General features: G+C 38.5%; 1 protein-coding gene across 5 annotated transcripts in view; it reads right to left on the minus strand.

The window, feature by feature from the left end:
* Nucleotides 1–16,134, minus strand: part of TTC39B (tetratricopeptide repeat domain 39B) — an 86,480-nt gene that overhangs the window by 51,367 nt on the left and 18,979 nt on the right. For all 5 annotated transcript variants that reach the window (XM_075021303.1, XM_075021300.1, XM_075021299.1 and 2 more), the window contains exon 2: nt 2,537–2,571. Coding sequence is in view for 3 of the 5 variants with exons in the window: in XM_075021300.1 (XP_074877401.1) it covers nt 2,537–2,571 (35 nt within the window). In the remaining 2 variants the exon portion in view is untranslated. The remainder of the gene's footprint in view (nt 1–2,536; nt 2,572–16,134) is intronic.

Raw genomic sequence — 16,134 nt, forward strand, 5'->3', positions numbered from 1 at the left:
TCCTTGTGGACACAACTCTCTGTAAAAAAAGGTCTATTTTAGTTAACTTCAGTTGGGTATAACCAAACTGCAATAAGCCACTCAAACCAATGCTGGGCATATAATCACAGAGCTGTAACAATGCCACTTTCTTACCCAAAATAAAAGAGATTGAAACATTAATAGATAGGAAAATTTAAAGACAAACATTATCAACAGCAAAATCAACAAAATAGATATAGCTTCCCAAAAGGTTGAACCTCTGGTAATTCATTGTTTCAGTGTAGTAATGCTTCCAAATTTCTACTACTGTATTATTAATAGAAAAAGCTACCATTAATTCTAGACAGGGTAAGGTCAAGTATAACTCGTGTGGCACTAGACTTGGGAAAGGCTTCCCCTCAGGCAAACTACCAGCCTCACTGGTAAACTACAACCAAAGACTTTCAGGGAAGGTAAGATTGAAGACTTCCACAAAAAGTCCTAAGGTTTTTTTCAGTTCCTTAGGCACTTTTTAAAAATAGCTATACCTTCTAAAGAATTTGAGAGAGAGGCTAATCAAGTGAAGAATCCTGCCCAGATACAAAACAATACACACATTTCTGTATAATTTCTGTAACTGCAGAGTAGCTAATTGTCTAAACACAGAGCAAGTCAGCAGCAGCAAGTATTCCTGCCGAGATTATCCTACTCTTATAGCTCAAACATTCACTAACTGAACTGCCTCTCTATGAACCTAATTTTCAAAGGAAACAACATACACAATTATGCTGACTGTCCACTCATGTGTCCCCATGCTCTTAGTATTTTAACCTATTTGCCATTTTTGATCAGCCAAATTTGTCAGAGAAGCAGTGGACTCGAGAGATAATTAAGATAATTTAGATAACGCAGAAATACGTGAAGGGTACCTACTGAAGGAAAAGCTACAGTGTAACACACAATTTTCTGTTTTGTTAGCCTGCCGGAAAATCAAGCTACCTGTTGACCATCCAGGAATAAGGAGGACACAGGTGCAGGTGGGTGAAAGGAGAGGTAAGTAGGTGATGCAGACATGTGCAGGGATGAGTAAGTGCTCAGGGAATGCAGTTGCTCACACTGTGCTTTCTCCTAGACTTGTGCAGGACCACCTGAACAAGAACTGTGGGTGGTCCCACACTACTGAAACAGGCTGAGCTAAAGGCTGTGAAACCCAAACAAATGGAAAGTTAATTTTAGAATACACATATACCAGAATCAGTCAACAATATAACAGCACAGCTGTAGTATTTTTGGCCAGTGGACGGTGACAACTGTTCAACTAGAGACCTTAAGTCAAAACATGATTTCTGCCCCACTAATATTCTCTCCATCATCCCACATTTACTATTCCACTTAATGGTTACTACAGACAGAAGCAATACCATCCAGAATAAACTAACATAAGTCTAACTTCTACACAGTTACAAAAAGTGTCTCTGTTTGACAGCTATGGGCACAGAAGAGAGACTCAGGAAGAACAAATCAAAGTTCTGCATGTCAATAATAAACATCTGTGCCAAGCTCGGATATCAATAAAACAAACAAACAAAACAACCTTCTCATGGAAGGAGTGAGTGTTGGATAAATGTTCTCATAAAGTAAATATTACAGAGTCACCTTCTTCCCTCTCGCAAGGGAAGCAAGGGCCAGAGAAAGAAGTTATCTGATCATACAGCAACTGCTAGGGAGTCAAAAGAAGAAAAAGTAATCATTAACATGAGAAGTTCTCAACATGAATATATCAGATTCTTATTTCCTTCCGAGTCTCAGGAAGTGATAAATTTAATTCTTCAACTACAGTTTTACATAGAGAGCAGACCTTAACTAGGTAAGATACAAATAGAGGGTCTGGCAAATCTCTAAGGTATAATTTACCAAGGCCATGGAAATTTTAGCAATTAAATTCAGTCCAAAGCTACTGCTCCTGGGTCTAGAAGTGTTTTAGCAATCTGAGGATATCATGAGAAGTCTCCTTCTCATGTGCTTTGTGGCACAAAAATGCAGCAAGATCCTACAGAAAACTAAACCCACTTATGAACAGCATTATCTGTTTGCATCACAGTTTAAGTAAGGTGTTGCTTCAGCATGAAATCTAATGCCAGAGAAGTGACTCTATCTCACTTCATTAAGGAAAAACATCTGTCCAGCAGTACATTATGAGGTATAGCAATTTCCATTTGAAAATCTTGCTTAGATGGTATTGCATAATGTGCGATCCAAAGTTTTTCCACTACTGCTATCATTTTTTCACCATGCAGAAATGTCTAAAGCCATCAGTATGTAGCTAAAAGTTACTAAAATTTGCTATTTTTAATTCTTTACAACTTCCATATTTGTTGACAAATACATCATCACATATATCAACCTAATTACACTTCCATTTCCCAACTTTTGGGGACCTTAACTGTTCTAGAAAATGTGCATGTAGTCAGTGCATATAAAATTATGCTTCCTTGGAATGGTGAGCATGCAGTATTTCACTGATGTACAAATAGTTTGAATAAAAATATACAAATTTTAAAAAAATTCTACTTACACTGGGATGTTTTCAAAGGCATCTTCAAAATTTTCCTGCAAAAGAAAAAGAACTGTTTCAATCAAATGTGCATGTGTTCTGGAACTCTTTCTGTAACATAGCAAAGTTACCATTACCAGTCAGCACTTAATTCTGCAACATACAGTAATAATCAGAATATTCAGAGTCTACTGGCTTTTTGTTACACTTTCAGTGCAAACCACTACTCAAACAGATACATTTCCTATGGGCCTACTGCATCAGACTACAGTCAAGTTAAACCAAAGACCTCTTCCTTTTCAGACTCCCCAACTTCCACCACATAAGTCACAGAAGGCAATACAGACTTATGCCTCAGGAGTTTGTGCAGCACATCTGATGTATCCAGGATGCACTAGCTGACTAGTATATCTACACTATCAAGAAAAAAAAATTAAGCATTCTAAGCATATAGCTGATATGCAGGTTGGCCAGAGTATATATACTAGATCCAGGATGTATTATAGATACTGTGCATATACAGCCAGCTCATGCATTAGTAGCAGTTATGTCTGGACCAAGCTGTTGACATCTGGAGGATGTCTCTTTCCATCTAGATTCATACCTCTTTCCACCTAGGTTCAAATTCCAAAGTAAAATAAAGGAAGAGATGTACAAACGTAAAAACAGTCAGAATGGTTCAGCTCATGGATCATCTGTTTCTACATCCAGTTTCCAAAACTGGTCTGTGGAAGTATGTAGCAGAAACAGGGCAAACAGCCCTCCCTCCTACATCATTGTCTTCACCCCACACTGTCCAACCTTCAGCAACTCAGGGAATTCCAGGCCTTGATGTGGTTTGTCCATCTGGTGATTTCCAGTAGATCTGTGTTCCAAGTAAAGGACCAGTCTCCCCTTGATCCCATGTAGACTTCTTTTTATTCATGAGGTCATAACCTTAGGAAGGGATTTCACAAGTCTGCCACCCATTTTGTGCAAAATAATCATGCCTACTTGAATCTGGCTCATACTACCTTTAACAGTCCCTAGCTATTGAATTGAAAGACAGTGAAGAACCAATTCCTACTTGCTCTTTCCTTGACACAATTTTGAAAACCTTTGCTATATCATCCAAATCATCTCTTTTCCAAGCCAAAGACTTCTACCTCACTCAGTCATGCCTTGAACAAAAACTATTTCCTACTTACGACTGTCCTTTCTGCTCTTTCCATCAGAAAAAACTGGAAGCAGGATAGGACAGATTGTTCCAGTTTTTAACACATCCCAGGAATAACACTGACTTCGTGTGCAAAGGAGTAAGATAATACAAATGTCACACAACATTCTCAGGGTATGCAACCACCAGTGACACAAGCACTACAGTGCTTGCATGAAACCTGCCAAAAAGAGTTTTTAAACCAAAACCAACACTAATAAAAGAAACAACTTAAGTGCCTTGCTAAAACACCAACTGCAGCTTATTTCAAGGCTGTCCACTCAAGTAAGACAACGGACATACTTGGAATATTGTTAGACTCACTGGCAATGAGGCGGAGGATTAGTGTTTTAGGGGTATTTACCTTAAGCATAACATGAGATTGAAGCTAACATTCAGTAATAATTCAGAAGACAGACCTACACTTCATGAATTTTGCATTTCTCAGCAAACTCACCAGCAAATGCAGCTGATAAATAATCAAACATTGTAATGACTCATTAACTACTGTTCCTCCGCCACAGGACAAATGCAGCAATACACTATGTGACTGTGATCCACCCTCCAGAAAAATGTTACTTTACTTGTATTTTTAACTGAGGAAAAATTTCCATTCAGAAGAAAAAAAAACCTGTTGCAAAAGGGCAGGACTTTTCTCATCCTTCACAGATGGAATATACTACTACATCAGTTCTGAACTACTACAATTCCATGTTCTTTATTGCCTGCAGCTGCCACTGCCCAAGAGTAACAGGCATGTATTTAAAGAAGTGTTAACAGACTGCCCAAATATTCTCTTTCAAGCTAAATTTACCAGCCGACAATACTATACTAGGCAGAGCAAGACTTACTGTGAAGAATACAGTAATCAACTTAGCCAATGAATTGAAGCCTTATCTGAGGAGAGCTGAACAGTTTTGAAAAGCTGAACAGAAACCAACAGGAACAAACACCCTGAACAGAAACCCTGTTACCCCTGTCTCACCCTCGATACTAACAGAAGTCAGTAGTCTTCTAATAAAGTGCTTCTCTGAAGACTGTTTGCCTCCTTGAGCCACTTCTAGAGACAAAAGGAGAAATTCAGCAAAATAAATAAATAAACAAAACACACAGAGAGTTTTCTGAGCACACCTCTGTTTTTCCTAAGAGAACAAACCTGACAAGCAAAAATCAAGGTACTTTTAAATGTCAGGTACTTATAAAGAACAGCAGAAATCAGAAGTTTACACCACGATGTAAACATCTGTGACATGAACCTCTTGCCTGCTCTTTCAAACCTGAGAGCAGCAGCTATGTACAAGAAAAGAACTCTGTCTAGATAAGGGCCTCCTCTGCCTGGCTCCTACTGAATTTTCTTCCCTGCCTTTCACACTGGTCAAATGCATGTCAAAACATTTAGAAGATGAAGTACAACCCTGGTATTTTTTCCCTGCATACCAATGGCACAGGGAATAATCACGGCCTCTCAAAGAGATTCCTTAAGGGAACTAAAACCAACAAGCATAGTTTTTGTGAAGTTCCCAGCGCCTTCCCATTCCCACTGCATGCAAACCCCTTAACTATCTCACACAAGCTTGTAGCTGGCTCTACAGACTCCCACAGATTCCCTCTACATAGAAGACAGTCAAATGCACTGAAAGAGAAGCATACTCATTTTCTACTGTACTCCATGCCTATTACAACAAAAAAATTTGTATCAACCTAAAGTGTACAGGAAAGAGACTGCAGCTGAAGTACCCAGAACAGCTCCTCTCAGATGGAGTTCTGGGATTCATCATGTTCCTGCCAAGATATACAAGGTTTCAGAAGTACTCAGAACATATTTACTTTTTTCCAAGTAGTCTGTTAAAACTTACTTGTAAATTAAGCCTGTTCAAGAGGAGAAAACAATTAAGAGTGAAGTGTTACATAAAATACAGCACATCTTGAAGACTTCAAGCTGTATATAATATACAAACATGTATAGGTATGCATATAGTATATATTATGTCAATTAAAAAAAAAGAAAAAATCAAACAATTGATAAAGTTTATCCATTCCTTAGACTACAGAAGCAGCCCAAAAACATGGACACATTCTTGCACATTTGGTTAAAGCCTAGTAAAGTTCGCATCTTTGCTCCCCCCAACACTGCAACTTCCAGCTGATACAGCTGAAATGCCATAACCAATTTCCAGATCTGCTTGCTCATTTCAGTTTACAGCAAAGCAGATTACTTAATTCAAGCTAAATAGTTTTACTTAGCACCAATGACAGGCTGCACACAAGTTTGTTGAAGCCTCAAGTCGTGTGCAACTAAATCAGCCATACTTGTGACCTCCACACTTAGCAGTGTGAGCATAGGAATACAATTTCCTTTATTTACATGGCCAGAGAGACTTGACAGAGACTGAGGTTAACCCAATCCTTCATTTGTTTCCTTCACCTGACCCACATTCATCCCACAGCAAGTCCCAAAGGTCCTGCTCTGCTATGTGCTTGTTGTAAAAGCCACACACATTCAGCTGAAATCTTCAGGAAACAGAAACTGCAGTGAAAGCCACAAAAAGGGCAACATGGCTTTTTTTCAGATATTCTACTCAAAAAAAGAAATATATTAACAAACATTTAAGTTGGTACCAAGAGAAATGGTTTACCAACCACGTCTCTCAGTACATAATGCTGGCTAATGCTGCAATCCACAGATTTTCAATGCACCTTTTCCAGAAAACGCGTCAATCCAAGAATTTAAAACACATGAACATAAGTAAAACTGCCACTAGATGGCATAACAAAAACTGATTCACTTCTCCACAAAGCTGGGAAAAAAAAAAATGGCACAAGATTTGACAGAATAAAGCCATCTCAAATGATTTTTCTTGAATTACATAATCTTCTTTTTTTTCTGGTTGATTATTGTACTATTTCACATCTTTTTGATGCATCATTTTCAAGATATGAGCAGGTTTGAAAAGAATTAAGTTTACACAACTTGAGATACTCATGTTTTCAAAATCCAAGGAAGTCAAAGTCAGACAGACATAAATGGACACAGTGTATTAATGCAAAAAAACTGTCCAGTGTTGCTGAACTCTTTAGCGATGAGAGCAGAAACCATTTGCAGCAGACCACAATTCATCTATAAAGCCTCATGAAAAACAACATGCAAGCAAGACCCTTAAACTACTACAGGACGTTTATCAGTGACTGTACTTTTGTTCTAATATACTGATAGAAAATGGAAACAACTGCTTGCCTTGATTATTACAGAAATCCTAGCATCAAAAGCAAACTCTCCTTTCATCCACATTCACTGTCAGTCATTTAACTTCAAGCAACTTTTAGACTATATCCTGTGACTCGTAAATTATTGTCTTAAGTTTGCTAATTGTTTTGTCAATCTAAACTATTCCTTTAAAATCCAAATTTATGACAAGATATGTTTACCAAGTAAGGTATTAACCATCTAGATTCTCTCCACTGATAACATAACTTCAGAGAACTAAGTCCAATAGTATCTAGGATCACTAGCCGTGATTTGGAGTCCATACTAGCTTGGGCAAGGGGAAAAAAAGCCTTATCTCAAAAATACCAACAGAACATGAATAAGGCTGCACATTTATTCAGGAAACAAATGAGACCACATAAAATAATGGTGAAATTATACTAGCCAGATTTAAATACGGTTGCTATACCACATTTACCTGCCTAGTCACAGTTTTATTTTGTAGGTACTAAATAGAGCACGGTTTTAAGGAAAGATTTGAAGAACCATAAACTTAACAGTAACTCCCCTCCCTGGAATGCCCACATACTAAGATATTGCAAAGCATGGGAATCTATGAAGACAGTTATAGATTTAGCAAGCACATACACTTTGAGATGCTTTTGCCCAAATTTCTATTCAAGTATGGGTACATCTAATTATTTTTGTCCACTTTTGTCTTCTGTAATTCAGCCCCATACCACTCCCGCCCCCCCCCCCCCAAAAAATCAGTGCTAGGTGAAAAAAATGCACACCAAACCCAGCCTCTGTCAACAGCCATGCTGCCCTGCACTCTTTGTGCCTGCATCTGCCTGTGGGAAGCACAGCCACCAGTTTGGAAGTCAGTGGCTGGATTCTACATAGAGAGAAAGAGGCTTCACTGAGAGGTCTAAAATTTCTCAGCCCAACAGGAAGGATAACACACCTTGCACTGCATTCACATTCAAACTATTCTGTATAAGGATTCATCTCACAGGACTTCAGGGACTTTAAACAAAACTTAGCTGACAAGCTCAGAAGCCGCCTTCTAAAATCAGGGGACGTACACCCTGTTCCCTCTGGCTAAAACTGTCCAGACCCAGCTGAAAGGGCAATAGCATATCCATTGCATGTGGGGGTATGGCCTAGATCTCTTTTTCCCTGTAAACACAGAGTACAGGAAAAAAGCATGACTATGGGGAGAGAATGCGTGAGGTATAAGAAACTGATCTACAACACTCATACTACGGGCTGAGACTATGGAAGAGAGGCTTTCCGTAGGATCTTCATTTCTACAACAGAACCAGTTTCTAGACAGTTTTGTAACTCAGTAGTCACCACACAGTTTTACCAAATGGGACAGATTATATTAAAAAAATATTTTGAACAAAATCCAAGTACCTAGACTTTTTTCCCCCTTTTCTATTATGCAGCTTTGTAAACATTAATTTATCCTTAGCCTCAGCCAGGACTACATTTAAAAGGATTCTAAGAAACTGGTGGCTAGATATTTTGAATTCCTGGCCTACAGGAGTGACAACTTAAAATCACCGAGCATTTAAAACTGACCAGACATAACTGCAACATGCAAGTTCCTAAGAATATTACTCAAGGATATGAAAGGACAACATACCATCTCTCCCCTTAGCTGACTTGACTAAACTGAGTACTGCTAATAGAGGCTGGAAAATCTCCTGAGTGAACAGAAACAAGATTAGCAAAACTCCCAGATGTGCAGCTACAAAGGAGCATGGCTGACTCCAAGTCCACTGTCAGTTCTCTACGCAAGCATTCTGCACTTGCATTATAAAAATATTGAGATTTTCTTAGTTGTTCAAGAAGACTCTGAAACTTTAGCCAAAGCATTGCTAGAATAGCCCAGACCTACTAGCACAGCAAGCATCAAGTAACTGGAATACCTCAGTTACTGTGAACTGATTAACATGACACTAATCTCAGGAAAAACAAAACAAAACAAACAAACCCACCCCAAAAAACATCACCCCAAAAAAACCCCACCACACAAGAATTATATTTAATCAATAAAGAATTTGAGCAGAGTTGACACGGTTTGAAAAAAAAATGGTGATCAGAGTATTACAAATCTTTTTTGGTTGAAGAAATTGTAAAGACAAACACTTCAGACTTGACAAGCCCTTTTTTTTACATGCTACGCTTACCTAGTTTTTAAGAGGTATCCGATAAAACATACATTATGTAAAGAATTAGCTGAGTAAACGAGAGGAAAAACAGTTGTCAGTGGAAGACAGCAATGAAATTGTTTCTAACGGAATTTCTCCAAGGCTTCTTTCTGTTCAACACAATTTTTAATCAATACTCTCAAAATGAACGTAATGCTAATGAAATGTTTAGCCATAAAGTATTAGCAGAATGCAAGTCAGAGTAACAAAAAGTACACTCCCAGTAAGTGACTGGGATCATTGAGTAAGTCACTCTCACATGAGAAGATGCACAAGTAAAAATCAAAGAGATCATACACACAAGTTGAGGTTGTATTATGGAAAGCAACAGTCCTAAGAAAGACTGTAAGGTCATTTTGACAAGAAATTAAATATGAATTCCTGGTTTTAATGTTATCCTTAAATTAAGGTGCAAACAGTAGAAAACAACATTTTAGTGTCCAACACCAAGAGGATGAAAACTGTAAAATTTTGTAATTTCCTAGAGTTCAGCCTTCTTGAATGTTGATAAATATTTAAGATAACAGAAAACATCCCATGAAAATAGTTCAAGAGGGATAACACAACTTAGTGTATGAGCTACTTAAACGTTCAATCTTTTTGATTCACCAAATGCAGGACAGCAAAAGTACTTACCATCTCTGGCTTATGTAAAGAAACTCAGAGAAACAAAATCAGTACCAGGCAAAACCACTTTGGTTTCTTGTAAACATTAGTCTTCAGCATGCCTTTTTTCTGCTGCGTCAAATTCACATTTTTCAGGCAGAGTGCTTACTACTGGAGCACACCAGTGAGAATAACCACAGACACTGTCTTTCGCGTCTCCAAATTAAGGGTCTGAAAAGCACACAACATTACAGTTCAGCTAAGAACAAATTACTAGGTTTGACACCAGCCAAGTTTCATGAAACTGAAAGCTTTTGTTACACAAGGAGCAAATCATCTGTAGTTCTCACATTACTCTATGGAGAATTTGTTCAAATCAACTCTCGGGCTATTACTTGAGTGAAAGATGCTTTTACACTATCAAATTTACTGTCGAATCCCTTTCATAGCATCAAAACAATAATGCATGTATAGATTCCTTTCCAAGTAGGTTCTGAATACTTCTCTTTCCCAGAAAATGTATGCTTATTCTCCCCACAACGTATCTTTTTCACAGATTACAGAGATTTGATCTTGTTGCTTTAACCAACACCTACTCCCTTCCCCCCAAACCATTTCACTGAAGCATCAAATATCAGAAATGACCACTTCACAAAAAAGAACAGTGCAAGCTCACTGGTCTAAAGTTGTAGAAGTTCATCTTGTAATACTGGTCAGTTAAAAATAAATACATTCAGCTATGGAAATTGTTTGGGTTTTTTTATTCATCTGCAGTAAAAAAAGTAGGGTAACACAAACTTCAGATAGACCCTGCACAAACTACAAAAAGAAAAGTAATTCTGAGAACTTGACCTATGAAACATAATCTGTTATGGACACCTTTCCTGCATACTAACCACCAAATGATTGTGTCACATAAGGACAGAATTCAACTGTTGCTTAAATGGGCAGTGGCATAAGAAAACATTACCTAGGACTGCGTATTTTTCCACATGTTAAGAGAGAAAGTAATTCCCAGCATTACAGCACGACCCAGAAGCTAATGTGTCAGTTGTCTTGAGCTAATTCACAAAGTATTGATGTAAAGAATTAGTATTTTGATAAGCCAAATAACATTCAGATTTCTTTTCATTTCAAAAATATAGATGCTTTTCACTTCCTAATACTTACTCAGAACTGAGAGTAATTTGCACTAGGAAGAGCTTAAAAATTGCAAATTTTTAGCTAGCACATCATTAGACTTGACACAGTCATTTCTTATAGAAAAGAGCAGTCCACTTTACAAACTAGCAGAAAAGAAAAAAACACCTGGGAATTAAACTACATATTAACGCTTATTGTCAAAAAAACACAAACATATGAGAGAAAAGGCATTTCAATACTGTCTTGGGAGAGAAACAACTTGGGGAAGGAGGGGCAAGAGACATCCACAACCCTTCTTCTCTGTTACCTACACACACTTTATTTGCCACTGTGACTCCAGATCCTGGTATTAACGATGTGTAGCCTAGAAACAGGAACACATGAAAAACACTCAGTTCAAAGGGGAAGGAGATGATGTAGCAGTTACAAAAGAGGAAAACGACTTCCCCTTCCCAGAGACAGAAATAGCCTTGAGGCAGCAAGGATTGAATTGAAATGCAGAAGTTCTGTTCTATTTGGTAGAACCAATTTTTACATGAAAAGTAAAAATCTAATTCGTTTCTCTGAAGGAATAAAAATGCAAATTTTTTGTGCTTACGTATTACTTCAAACTTACTGGTTTGAACTATAAATACAACCCATCTGCTTTTAAAAAATTATTCTCAAGAATATTGGCATAAAATATCAGTGTTTTTCCAGAGAGCTGAGCGGACTGATTGGTGGCTGTTCTGGAGGAGCTGTGTTTTGCTACATGTTTTCCACTGCAGATGAAGAACCTCAGCTGTCAGAAGCCAAATATCAACCTCAGTAGTTCGGACTTACTTATGCAATCTCATCCACGTAGAACAGTATGCCACACTCAAGATGTTTACTAATGTGGGTGACTTGGTCAGGGGTCATGCTTTAATGAAGTAAAAACCCCAAGCCCCAAAAAGAAAACAGGAGTTGGTAAGGTAGACCCCAGCTTTACTAGAAGTTTGATTAACTAAAGAGTTGCTCAACAGTTAGCAATCCAAACAAACTTCAGTGTCATTTAGCTCAAAAATCAGATGTCAGTACCCACAAGAACAAAGGTTTCTCTGTTAGTCTAGAAAGCAGCGGCCTTTCGACACAGCTGGTCACCCCAAAACTACCAGAAGTATGAAAACTGAATTGTGACAAATTCACCCTCCATTTTCTACAGAGAACAGGTGTTTGTCATAGAAGTGCCTACCATAATTAAGTGCAACTAATCAACATGCTTTAAAAAGTGGACAACTCCTACTTTGCCTTCAGCTGCATGGAAGCTAGAGAATTGTTGAACAGCATACCAGCCACACTGTATGAACCAAAGCAGGACTGAGAATGAACACCAACTGAAGGAATTACACTCAGCGACGTCAGTGGTTGTGGGTCAGACCGGTTACATGCCAGAGGGAGCAACAAAATGAGGGCTTTTCCGAACCTGCTTCTAAGGACAGGGCACAAGGCAGTCACGCTTGGGTAAACCGCCATCCGTCTCGCTTGTTGTGAACACAACTGGCTGAGCTTGTGCTGTTTTAAACGACACCTCTTCCTCGTGACTGAGAAGTGGAAATAAGCAGATTCAGTTACACACTCAGCAAGTGAAGGATCACAATATACTTCACTTTAATTGACATGCAAATGGCTGCTGTCAACAGTTATTCATGTTCAGATTCATATCCAACATTTTGCACATAAAAACAAGAGTACAGTTTCAGTTAAAGCTGGCTGAATACCAAGTTGGCTTCCCTTACTGTTTACACTGGCATCTTCCTGCTATTTGACCTGCAGTTGTTTTTGCACAAAGAGCACTCCTGAGAAGCACAGAAATAGGGTAGCAGCATAGAACTTCGCTGCTGCAATAAAGTTTTTTTTCTTCCATTTTTAAATTAGCTAACCATCTTTCCTGTCGATCCCTCACACACACCCTTGGACACCCCCGAGACCACAGGACTGTCACATAGTTTGTATTTGTTTGTGAGTAGCACCAGAAAAAAAAACAAACAAAAACAAGCAAACAAAACAAAGAAAAGGAATCACAGAACAAAACAAATAAACCACACAGTCAGTCAGGAGTTCAAAGTCCCATACAAATGCACCGAAGAACGCTCATTGAGGATCTCTGCAAAGATCGTGTATGTCACTATTCTTGGTCAATTTCATTGGAAACACTGATTGCCAAGCAATTCTAAACTGAAAAGCAAATACAAACAGATGCACCTTGGCTGGATACATCTTCCTTTTCATACCATAGGAAGAGTGATTTAAGAAGAATGTGAAGGCAACTAAGGAGACTGAGAAGGTAGGGACAATACACAACCATTCTTCTCGAAAAAGACACTACCCAGGGGAAGATACTGTAAGCTTCCGCTCTCTAGCCATAAGAAAGATTATTGAATCAAATTAATTCTTCTTGCCACAGACACACCTCTGAGTCTTGAAAGAGCTCCGTGTCAAGCTCATTAAAGTTTTTACAATAACTTCAGTGTCATCATTCAATAATTTCACAGAAACTAGATAAAACCCCATTAAAATCAAAAGGAACTTTATTATGGTATTTATTATGGCTATAAAGTTGGTAAGACTTTTGTTACATCTTTCTAGACATAATTCTTCTGACACATAACCATAACCACTAAGTACTAGGTACACCTGTATCTTCCAGGACACTGAACAGCATGGATGAGATACCACTGTTGAAAGACAAAGCTGGTAACGACTTTCCTACTTCCAGTCATCTGGATCAGCAATAAACATTTACAAACTTCTATCAGCTTCCAAATAGACTATTCAGTTATTTTTCTTTTCATTCAGTAGAAGAGGTAAAGACACAGTGAGAGGTTTCAGGGACACAAGCAGAGGATACTTTCAGACACTAACTAAAAGTAAGGCATTAGGTAGAGCATCAGAAACAGAACATGTGTTTACTCTCAACTTGCTTGCATGCAGCCAAGGCATAAGCAACTTTAAAGTCACTAGCCTCCCTGCAACTCAAATGAAAAAGCTTGGTCTTACTAATTCTGACAAAGTTAATATTTCACAATGAGTGACATTTCACCCATTCTAGTTCAGAACTAGCCATCTCTCATCAAGTTTAACTTTCCATGAGTGGCTAACCTTCACAGAAACTTCAGCTCAGTCTAGACAAAGGATTACTAGACAGTTTGCTGCTAATAAAATGGTGTCACTTCAAGAGACACGATACTAGTGCATAAGGAGGTAGAGATGCCTGCTTGCACTCATGAGTCAACACAACCTACCAAGTAAGTTACCATGAAGAGGAAAGAAAAACACCATTGGAAGATCCATTTGACAAAAAACAGACAAGACATCTGTGCTCTTTTTTGGAGCTGAAGAAGATCCATTTGACAAAAAACAGACAAGACATCTGTGCTCTTTTTTGGAGCTGAAGAATCCCAATCCATCCCCTCTCACAAGGGTAGATCTATTCAGCAGTCTCACCTAACCTTCCCACCTTCACTCCCATATTTCAGCATACCCAGCATGGAGGATGAGGCAAAACCTGACAGTTTTCATCTAGGCTGCTTTATGCATTATATTACAGTGGGATACTCAAAATAAAAAAAGTTTAAAAAAACACAAATACAGTAGAATCACAAGTGAAAACAGCCAATGTAGTAAGATCTCTAATCACCTATTGAAAGATTTTCAGTTTGTCCTGGTTTCAGCTGGGATAGAGTTAATTTTCTTTCTAGTAGCTGGTATAGTGTTATGGGTTGGATGTAGTATGAGAATAATGTTGATAAAACACTAACATTTTTAGTTGTTGCTGAGTAGTGTTCGCACTAAGTCAAGGATTTTTCAGCTTTTGATGCCCAGCCTGCGAGGAAGCTGGAGGGGCACAAGAATTTGGGAGGGGACACAACCAGGGCAGCTGACCCAAACTGGCCAAAGGGGTATTCCATACCATGTGACATCATGCCCAGTATATAAACTGGGGGCAGTGACGGTGGGGGATAGCGGCTCAGGGACTAACGGGGCATCGATCAGCGGGTGGTGAGCAATTGCACTGCGCATCATTTGTATATTCCGATCCTTTTATTATTACTGTTGTCATTTTATTAGTGTTATTATTATCACTATTAGTTTCTTCTTTTCTGTTCTATTAAACCGTTCTTATTTCAAGCCGTGAGTTTTACTTCTTTTCCCGATTTTCTCCCCCATCCCACTGGGGGGTGGGGGGCAAGCATCTGTGTGGTGCTTAGTTGCTGGCTGGGGTTAAACCACAACACTGACTGAAAAGGATTCTCCATCAGCTGGAAAAGCAGTGAGAAGTGAATGAGAAAGAAAAGTTCCTTAAATCACTTGTTTCATACAAACAGCCTTGGATGGGAAAGAACAGTATACAGTTAACTTTACCCACTTCCTGCTTCCAGATTAGGTACACTGCCACCATGACCACTGATTGAACCATCTGGCAAAAGTATGGCAAGTGAAAATATTTTCCATTGCTGTTTCTTTCATTCTTTGAATGCTACAACTTCTATTTTTGCCCTGCTAAACTTCTTCATTAGTAAGCGTAAGTATTTGCTACTAAACCAACTTTTCAAAACTCTGAAATCCTTAGATGTCAAGAACAGGTTTATTCAGAACCAAAGACAAAGAAATTACCCCTCCCCCAAATACATGCTTTTTAGTGGGAGTGCTGTTAGCTGCAACTGAACTGAGCTGTTGACCCAGCTGATCAACATTAGAGACAGCAAAAAACTACAACCGACCAGTACTCAAGAACAAGGGGGTAAAGAACTGGGAACTAAAACAAAAAGCATTGAGAAGGTAGTAAACACAAATATCTAATGCTGTAGTGTATTATAAATCAAGACCATTTCAAAGGTTTTAAACCACCAGACAAAACGTGTGGTAGAAGAGAGAAGAATAGCACTACTCTTCAAGCAATGTGGAAATGTGCATATTTCTTGACAGGCAAGGCTTAATCTCATAATAAACAAGTCTGGGAAATCAAAAAGACTCTACAAACTGCATTTAAAAAAAAAATTTTTTTCTCTGGTTTTGTAAAAGCTATGAATCAACTTCAGTTATGCTGCACTGAACACCATCCTTCCAAAATACCTGGCTGTCATAACAAAGAATCAGTCACTGATTTTTTTCCCAATTCCAGTGCTCAAAAGAGAAACAAATGCCATCACTTCCGCTAGATGAAAGGGTATCAGCTATACTTTGATGGCATAATGCTTGATGCCATGGCCATAGGCTTTGGAACTCTTCT

This window comes from Buteo buteo, chromosome Z (genome assembly GCF_964188355.1).
Source record: "Buteo buteo chromosome Z, bButBut1.hap1.1, whole genome shotgun sequence".
Lineage (NCBI taxonomy): Eukaryota > Metazoa > Chordata > Aves > Accipitriformes > Accipitridae > Buteo > Buteo buteo.